At 44.3% G+C, this 10,470-nt stretch overlaps 1 protein-coding gene across 1 annotated transcript; it reads right to left on the bottom strand.

The window, feature by feature from the left end:
• Positions 1-1,569: 1,569 nt before the first annotated feature.
• ajuba (ajuba LIM protein) lies at positions 1,570-7,132 on the bottom strand (the record flags this gene model as incomplete). Its single annotated transcript, XM_080838875.1, has 8 exons — positions 1,570-1,848; positions 2,389-2,457; positions 2,599-2,650; positions 2,967-3,097; positions 3,500-3,562; positions 3,766-3,833; positions 4,310-4,411; positions 5,683-7,132. 8 exons carry the CDS (start codon positions 7,130-7,132, stop codon positions 1,741-1,743), a joined length of 2,043 nt encoding a protein of 680 aa, XP_080695001.1. The 3' UTR covers positions 1,570-1,740.
• Positions 7,133-10,470: the final 3,338 nt, after the last annotated feature.

Genomic DNA, 10,470 nt, shown 5'->3' with positions numbered 1-10,470 from the left:
ATAAAATATAATGTGTACTGAAAATATGGAAATGTATGTTGGTACTTTATTTTTTGACAGGTCTGATGTGTTGTCAGTACTTGTGCAGTAGAATTCAACAGGGCAGTCGCTTAGAAGGGAGAGAAGAAAAAAAAGAACGGTTTTGATGATGATTGAGCAGTGTCATATTTTTGCCAGAATGACTAATGTGACCATCATGGTATTTTGATCACTTAAATGGGGGAAGGTTGAGTTACAATTCCAGCGTTGATGTTGAAACAGAAATGAAGAAGAGAGTGTGCTGGAAAGGGATTCTAAAAAGGCCTTATCCACGCACATGTTGCCACTAAATCATGTAAGATGGGTTTTTTGGTTTTTGCCCAAGATAGAAAAACCTTTAGAGAAACATGACGTTTTCATAGGACCTTGTATAATGAGGCATGATGACTATTGGGATATCTGGCAGTAAGCAATGACGTCCTACTTCCGCTGGTTGGTGATCAGATTCACAGTCATGTGTTATATCATGTACCCAGGAATCAATGGGAAGTTGTGAAGTTACGATCTCATTCAAACGTTGGGCAGTGCCCCCTACCCTTTCCATCACATGAGCAAAGGTTGTCATCAACTGCGATTGCACATTGTGCTTTGTAGAAATATCTTCAATTGGCTCCTGCCCCATCGTGACACAAAGCAGTCAGAAACGTGTTAACATGCCCTTGATATTGTTCTTCTACAAGTTGAGCGTATAATGCTAGTCTCTTATATTTGACAACAAACAAGTTGCCCAATACACATTTTGCATCACAAATTAATAATGGTCAAATAAACAAAGTAAGCTTTTCGTTTTTCAGAGTGTTGGAAATGTGATTCCTTCTTACAAAATAAAATAAAAAGCAACTAGCCAAGCATAATTGAGAATGTGGTATAAAAACTCAGCAGACAGCCGTTTCAAATGTGCTTTCAGGTACGGGGTCCTTTGGCTGGCACGTACAGTACACCACACTTATCACTAATGTCAGAGTTGAAACTGTTGACTTCACTTCCTGCTTTGACTAGAAAAGGATTCAACTGGATGAATTTAGTAGGTTATGGAAAAAAATGCGCACTTACTTTTCTCTGAAACCACACAAAATATTTATTAATAAAAAAAAAAAGATACAGGAATGTTTTTTCTCTTTTTTTGCAGGTACATGTTCTTAAATCTCTTTAAAAAAGGTAAACATTTTAAGTGCAAAACCATTGCTACTGATATTAAATATGAGACTTCACAAGAAACAGATAATAATCCCTTGTTCTTTTCTACAGCACACAGTAGACATAAAGAATAATAAACAGTAGTTTGTGTGTTTTTAGTACTTAGTTCATACGGTAATAATATAGCTGTGGTTTTGTTCAAAACCAGAACTCAAGACTTTGAAATGTCAGCAGGATCTGTGTGTTTTGTTGCGCTTTGTTTAGGCAGAGACAGTGGTCTCTTGGTCAGGCTTAAATAATCGTACGACAGTTCTGACCGTAAAAAATGCAACAGAGCTTGCCTCATGAATGGCATTTTGAACACCATCATTTTTTATCTGTCCATCACTACACTGGCACAGGCACGGGCGTATGAGCAAGTCAATGCGGTCACACTTGGTCCCCAAAGACAGCGACAGGGACAGTGCACCCGCTTCTGAACTCTGATGGTTGGATTGAGAGCCGTGCAAACGAGTGCTTCTTGCCAGGAATGGTTCCTTCTCGTGTGGTGTTGTGAGGGGAAGGCTATGTGCAGCGCGCGACCCGGATCATGTGGCAGGCATGACACAGCAGGTGGCCGTCCAGAGGAAAGCACTGGGAACCGGCCTGATCAGAGAGCTGCTTCCCACATTCCTGCGGGAGAAAGCGAGAGGAACACCTCAGGATTACAGGTCAGGAGAGTATCATATGATGCGTCTTCAAACATTAGTATTCTACTGGGAGTGTACTGACTGCCTTCAAATCCAATCCCTGAAAGTGCATCTTGGATATATAATAAACCCAGATGTTTAACGTGGATTAATGAATGTCTATACCCTGGTTTCCCCCTCTTTACATTTGTGTTCATATCGGACGTCCAAAGTAAGAAACAAGTTAGAGGTGCGTGGACAAACTGGTCCTAGCTTGATACACCCTTTTCTCCAAGTTCCTCTTGAGGGCATTTAGATAAAAAGGAGTTTGATTCAGATGCATTTCTTCAATCACAGGTAAATGACCATTGTTCAACACACACACACCCACAAACAAACACAAAACAGCACACTACTCTTCATCCTTTTAGGACAGACTGGTCCTCTATATTCTGGTTACTGTACAACACAAAATGCTCTACATTCAAAATGTTAAGCACTCCTCAACACAACATTTGAAAGAAGGACCAACTTCACAACTGACCTCACAGTGGTAGCACTCAAAGTGATAGTCTTTGTTCATGGACACCACCCTAAGAATCTCCTCGCTGCCCTGAAACACAAAAACAACATGGACGCCAATCACAATCAGCCATTTGAGAAGATCAGTTTTGCAAATAAATCCCAATCGCCACATTGACCCATGAACTCCATATTTCAAAGCTGCATATCCCTCCAATGAGGGCCCACTCACCTCAGCAGGTAAGATAGGTTGTAGACAGGCAGCACATTTAGGAGCGAAGGCCCTAGAATAGAAAAACACAACCCTGTCACATGCTGGTATACTTCCAACCACAAGTCATCAGATAAACACAAAGAGGCTCAGATGCTGCTTTGCCAAAACAGCCTTAGGACAGAAATCTGTGTCATGTCAAACCAACAGTGACCATTCCTCCTGCTCACAGAAAACATCAGATGACATGACTCGTATCTCATACGGTTTGCCTTGAGTGGGTCAGGCTGCTCTACAAAGCAGCCGTCCACTACATCTAGGAGAAGAATCAGGCTTGGATTGTGTGAAGGAGAGGGCATTTTAGCTGACCTGAGAACGGCCTTTCTTACCTGTTGTAGTCAGAGACACAGTAGACATGGTTGAGGTAGTCCACTGTGAACGGAACCCCATCCAGGGATTTGGAGCACACGATGCACCTGAAACAGCCTGGGTGGTACGAGTTCCCAAGAGCCTGCAGAATCTGGTCCATTCAAACATACCCAAACAGAACATTATGATCTGATCGATTCAAACATACCCAAACAGAACATTATGATCTGATCGATTTAAACATACCCAGACTGAACATTAGGATCTGATAGATTTAAAACATACCCAGACTGAACATTAGGATCTGATCGATTTAAACAGTCCCAAACTAAACATTATGATCTGATCGATTTAAACATACCCAGACTGAACATTAGGATCTGATTGATTTAAACATACCCAAACAGTACATTAGGATCTGATTGATTTAAACATACCCAAACAGAACAATAAGATCTGATCCGATTCAAACATCCCCAAACAGAAAATTAGGATCTCAAACACGCCAGCACACTAAAACAAAACAACCAAAACAAAAATCCTATACGCTCACCTGTTCTAGGATAAGATGGCCACACACATTGCACTTCTCAGCTGCAGCTTGGAAGCCAGAGAACTGAGAAGGAGATTGTGGGGAAGAGAGATGGCATGAGGAGGAAAGAAAGTTAGAAAAACAGGTGAGAAATAAAAAGAATAGCCATGTTTGAACTGTAGGACACATAAATGAAACTCAGTTCAATAGTGAGACTATAATACTGCTCATGTTTGGAATGACATGCAGCTTTGACAAAGAACTGTGTGCACTCTGTCATTCTTTACCATATAGTCCTCTTTACAGTATACAGAGCCGTTGACATTGTAGAAGTCCTTGTTCCTTAGGGTGCGACCTGGAAGGGCAGATGGAGAGAGCGGCTGACTGAGAATCCCCTTTATAGACTTTTCAAATCCAGGTCAGACCATCTCAAACTGGCCTGCCCGACCCATTACGTGGACAAACATGACCAACCTTATTTGAGTCACTGGAATTCTTAAGTAATAATAGCATGGACAGTATTCACCATTTTCCATGCACTCCCTGCTTTGACCATACCCTCCAACCTATAATTTCTCAAGTCCCCACTTACATATGAACTCTGTTGTGTTATATATACACAGTAGGCCTATAAGATGAACACAAATACATACAGGAACATAAAGCATTGATGTATACACAATCTGCAGCAAACTGAATCTTTACCTGGTTGAAATATTGATAAGTGTATTCAAACTCTCACTGCTGTCCTCATAAACAATACAGAAACATGTAAAAACTAGTCGACTCGGGGTACAAAAGTATGAACGAACAGCACAGTAAGTCACTCACCACAAGAGACGCAGGTGAAGCAGCGGGTGTGGTACAGGCTGTCCAGAGCCTGGCAGGCGTTGTCTGCCCCATACACCCCTTTTCCACACTTCACACACGGACCTGGAGGCACAACACACGGCTCATTACTCTCCACCAATGACTGTTACAGTGATGAACATATGTGGTGTAGTCTATTATCTCTCCAACAATGACTGTTACTGTGATGAACATATGTGGTGTAGTCTATTATTCTCCCACATCTCACATATATGGTTAAATGCAGCTATTTAAAGAGTCAGATTTTCAGTGCAGCACATGTACAATAACAATTATATGGGACTTGTGGTTATGAAACATCTAACCATTACTGTGTTTACCTACATCACTAATAGCCCTCAACTTCACTTTGCACAATGTCTACATAGTTGGCTAAACAATCATTGCTCAAACTAGCCTATACAAGCACCCCCACTGCCACCACTCTCTCCACAGACACACACAAAACACACACACACACACACACACAGTCACACACAAACACACACACAGACACACACACAGACACACACAAACACCCACACACCTAGCTCAAAGTGGTTTGTCGCACAGAACCTCCCCATGAAATTCCCCGGCTACGCTACAGAGAAAACCTTGCCCCAGGACTCAAATACCTGTGATGCAATACACACGCCAGCACATGCCGCCAGGCAACACACACACACACACACACACACACACACACACACACACACACACACACACACAATCCAGTTTGGCGTCATGCCAAAGACGAACACAAACAGTCCCTGAACCCTCCCAGGCTGTCTGGCTAAACAGCTTGATGTTTTTAAAGGCAGCGGTCTGTGGGCATTACTCACTCCTCTAGGCCAGTAAATATTCCCTGCCTTGGTTTGGCTTTTTCAAGTCCATTCTGAACTTTTTTGGTCTTTATGATGGCATCCATGAGTATGCAACCACCCCCTCTCTCAAATTGACTCCACATTACCTTTTAGTGAAATTTGGATTCAAATTTATAAATAAGTCTTTCTTTTCACAAATTACGTTCTTTTCAAATCACATTTTCAACAATTAAAGCCATCTAAATGAACACAAGAGTGGTAGATCTCTGTGGTCGCCTGGTACTTCTTCAACCTTGATATGTCTTCTGGATTTACTGGCTGGATTTAGAGGACTCACTGTTCTGTAACCTTTCAACTTCTCTCAGCTCAGCCTCTTTGGTCTGGGTGGCAAACATGATTTCTCTTCATCCTCTGAACCATGCCACATTCCACACTCTCCCTACCTCTGGCACCACACTAGAAGGCCCGAACCCAAACACTGAGTCTGTTCACAAAACAAGCCCGGGGGGCTGGGAGCCTATGACCACTTACCAAAAAACTCCTGCCGGTTCTCCGCCGTCTCTCTAGCAGCTCCTGACTCCTCCTGTGCCTTCAGTGGTCCACCTGAGGACAGGTGATTGGCAGCAGCAGTGGGTGTGGGTTTGGCGGTCGTGATGTGGAGGTCTTGGAGGGTCAAGCCCCCCATCAGATCCTCCCCCTCCCGGGCAGCATCTCTCAGGAGGAGGCGCGTCAGCTCCTGCTGGTACCGCACGCCAGGGAGGTCAGAAAGCCTTCCCCGCTCCGCCTCGTTCTCTGCCAGGCCTGCCCGATGTTCTGCCCACCCCTCTGCAGACCTGCTGGTGGCGGGCGGGTACGAGTGCCGGCTCTCTCCGACTAGGGCTCCCTCCAGGTAATCCCATGTCTCCATGGAGTGTGAGCAAGGCCTGCCTGCTCCATGGTACGGGTAACACTGCCCACTGGTGACCCCACCGAGCTGCATGGAGGAGAGCTGCGGCTGGAGCGGTCCAGAGGGGGTGTATCGTGAGTCGTAGCCCAGGCTAATGCCACTTGTGCGGTTGCTGCTGCAGCGGCTGCCCATGGGGCTGCCCCCTCCTCCTCCTCCACCACTGGCCGTGCTGCTGGCGAAGCTGGAGCGAGGGCTGGTCAGCAGCGACTCCTGCAGGCTGTAAGATGAGCAGGGGCTCAGCGCGGTCCCTCCTGGAGGGAAGAAGCCACCCGTACCACCCAGCCCCATTCCTCCTGCACCGTCCAGAGCCCGCTGTGGTGGGTGTGAGAGTGAGGCGGGCCGCACGCTGTCCCACAGTTCTCCCCCTGAGCTCAGGCGCTTGTAAAAGAGTGCCTCCTGGAGGGAGAAGCGCTTGTGGCGCTCCGGCTCAGGCATAAAGCCCGACTCGGTGGCAGAGCGCGGGCACGAGGGATGGGACGGGTACATGGGGGGCATGGAGAGAGGTGGCTGCGATAGGAGCTGCTGGCGGCGCACGAGCTGCTGGAGCTCCAGGGAATAGCGGCGCTGGTTAAGCGAAGCACGAGGACTCAGCCCACATTGCATCTGTGGCTCAGAGTCACACCGCAAGGCCCCCTCACCAGAGCCTCCTGCCCGAAAGTCTGACACACCCTCTGACATGTGGAATGAAGCACGTTGCTGGGCCGATGGGCGCCGTAGTTGTGCCAGGGATGTTGGGTGGAGCTCGTTCATTGTACTGCATTCTGTGGGCACAGCAGGGGCAGCACTGGTGGCTGTTGGTGAGGGAGTGACTTGGGGAGAGGGCCTTCCACTCAGGCCGCCAGTCTGCGTAGCCACAGTACTTGAGCTTGTGGTGGTACTACCATGATGTGAGGTTGTACCGGTAGGGGTGTTGCTGCGGTTGCTGTTGTTATTTGTGTTTGCCAATTCATTTTTCTTTTTTGAACTGGAAAATTTCACACTCCCCGAATCTGTCAGTTTCAATTTTGTCAACAGTTTACTGCCAAGTCGGTCCATTATATGAATATATATATTACGTTTTCCCCAGATTAATCAACAGGTAAAGTCCTGAAACTACACCAGTATGTTAATTAGCTGCAAAATTACGCCACTACTCAATAAATTAACCTACAGTGTGCGTACAACAGAGATTCAAGTATTCCTAACAGCAGTCGAAACGCTTGCGACCGGCAACATTAAGATTGTAGACAACTGAACAATTTCTCTACAGTAGACACAAATAAACAAACACTGTCCATATACCTTGGATAAATAACACGACTAGGGCATTTTAACAATAATTACAATTTGCATCAACCATGCAAAAAACGTCCTTTTCAACTACAATCATGGGGTTCTTGCCATGGTTCTCGGCAGGCTCACCATGTGTAAGTTTAAGCAGTAGAAAGAACAGTTAAAACAGTTACCTGGCCCAACCTGAAGCGTGGACCTACCTGTAACCCGTTATCAGCAGTAGGCTACAATAAAAACAGTTAAACAACAAACACGCTAGTTTAGTTACAGAATGTAGAGTTGTTGTTTGCGAATTACGGGATTTGGATGTTCAATCTGTACAGCTTCCGTATGAAAAGAACGGTCCGCTCACACACGTTGAACTAGCGGTCACATTCGTGAAGTTGTTGTCACTATACCGATATTTTACGAAGCTTCAAGAGCCACTTCAACATTTGTAGCCTACAGCAGCATTCCACTTCATGGTGTTTTTGCGTTGAAAGTAAGTTGTTCTGAAACTGAGTTTCTTTGGTACAAGTCAGTCAGTCCGTTTTCTCCACTCAAATAATGAAGTATGCCCCCACAGCTCTCTTTTCCCTGAGATCTTTGTCGTTGTGCTCTGCTGTTCCTGAGCACAACCCGTCTGTTCACGGCTAGCGGGGTCCAAAAAGAGGAAGAGAAAAAATGTCCTTTTGAGACAACTCTTCTTCAGGCGCTTCTTGTTGAATGATATTCCAAAAACTGTCGTAATCCAAGTCCATATGTTATAAAATAAAAGAGCAAAGTAACTTCAGTGTTTTCCGAATGTTTTGCCACTTGCCCCCATCCCGTTTGAAAGAGGCAACATCATTAAAAACGGCAGGTTTTCAGAAAACGAGGAACAAGACAACAAAGTGAATATTCCTCATGAACATAAATGCCTGAATATTTTAATCTTACACTCATTCTGAAATCTAAATGTCTGACATGCATCGATAAGACCGCAATTTTGCCCACTAGAAAACGTACGGATTCTTTCTGCCTTCCTTTCTTTCTTTCTTAAAATTAACTACCTCCACCTCCTTTCTTTCTCACTGGCTCTTTCCCCAACCGGAGCACCTTTCGTGCAAGCTACGCGGATGAATCGCATCCCACACTATTTCGTCACACATCCTAAAGTTTCCTTGTTGTGTCTTCGTGCATAACCTGAGAAATGTAAGGACAGCGAATCGATTTAAATTCAGCATAGATCAGAACTGAGGGAAAGTGGAGTTAACTTAACGGCAATATAAATCCAAGTCAAGATGTTTATTTTTGTTAGTTAAAGGTTTATATGGAAAGAGTTACATTATTTTTCCACCAAGTTTAGGTTAAACAGAACAATACGTCCGTTGAGCCATTTCCACTCTTTCCGCATTGAATGTTAAACAAAGATCTATTTTTTCGCGCTTTTAGTCTGTGGAATGTGCGGAAGGATCATGCCAGGGCGAGTCAGTCATGGTTTGGCCGCGTGTGTGCTCTGGAAAAGCAACAATGTATCTGTTTCTCCTGAAAATACCACTAGTTGTTCCATAGTTACCGGTGGCATAAATCCCAATGCAAACTGGGCATTCGGGTCTACGTAGTCAGACAGAACCTACATAGACTATAAAAGACGTTGGCCTTGTCCCTCTACATTTTAGAAACATCGCTTTTTCTTTACCCTGAAGCACCCTCTCCTCCCTTATCTTGTCTTCGCCTGCCTTTGCGGTTTGTCAAAGCGCGTGTGTGTCAGCGTGTCGCAGCCTCTCCCTGCTAGGCTCGTTATCAGCGAGTGGGAACTTGTTTGGAGCTACACAGGAATACTTCTGAGCTTACTCAGTGTTTGAGGATACACTCGAGTCAATATAACCTTCTGTAGACTACATGGTGAGGGGAAACAGGCTAGTTTGAGAGCAGCAGATGCTATAAACTACAACAAAGGGCAGAAATGAATATCCCAAATATCCACAATTTCTCAAGAAAAGAAACGTGTTCATATCACAGTCTAAATGTCGAGTAGGCTACCATTAAACTTTTTTCCAAAGTGACTTTTCAACCTGTTATATGACACTCGCGATATTGCACACTTCAATAGTAGCTCACATATTACCTTAGGCTATACCTTTGTACTTATGCAAATATCAAAATAACCATATTGTAACCAGCGAATGTAATGATGTAGACAAGCATAATTCTGTCTTGTATACCAGGATTCCAAATTAATCGCAGACAATTCACAGCCGTGTGCCATCTAGCGGTCGCGAATATGCAACATCAATTTGTTCGTGCATTTTGTCCTCCTCGGTTCACCGTAGGAGTAACCTATTGAGAAAATGGCAGCGCCCTGGAGGAGTTTGTGTTTTGCAGGTGGGAGAGGACACGTATAAGTATACAATTCCTTTTGCTAATGCCAATACATTGCGTGAAGATTGTGCTACCTAGTTATTGTGGACCACATTTGCGTTTCACCCATCAAGTTAGCTTTCCAATTTAGATGACAATAGAGCTGCCTTAGCAGCGCTAACTTGGATACAGTTAGCCCTCACTGTGGATGTCAGCCATCTCCCTTTAACACTTGTTAATGTTTGCATTTTACGTGTCAGGGAGTTGTTCGAATTTAAATGCAGGAATACACTCATATCTTTGTTTGTTTTCAGCTCTAAAACACCAGTATCGTTCATTTTCCTCCACCAGCTGCGCACAAGCTGGTCAGATATGGCGACTGAGGTTCGTAGCATTAGACTACATCATGGGATATAGTCATTAACGTTGTTGTCAGCCTGAAAATGTTTCAGATAAACATTTGAGGACATTTCCCGTCCTGTACTCTTCAACTTTTATTTTAATACTGAACTCAAGTAAATCTTCAGCATGCATCTGACATTGACGTGTTTTTCCTCAAATGATTGTTTAAGTCATGGCTTACCAGCAAATGGATCAGACTATGGGCCCATGACAGACCTGCCTGATTGGTCATATGCAGGTAAATAGCCTAAAAGTATACTGCAAATGCATTTTGGGTGAAGTATTTATATCTGTGATAAAAATAATTTATAATGTGAAATATATTGTCAAATCTGACTTGATCTTAAATGTATTCGTTTTTTGGTCTGTATAATCTG

Source organism: Sprattus sprattus, assembly GCF_963457725.1.
Source record: "Sprattus sprattus genome assembly, chromosome: 5".
NCBI lineage: Eukaryota > Metazoa > Chordata > Actinopteri > Clupeiformes > Clupeidae > Sprattus > Sprattus sprattus.
The sequence above is the reverse complement of the archived record's forward strand: the minus strand, read 5'-3'. Positions and strand labels throughout refer to the sequence as shown.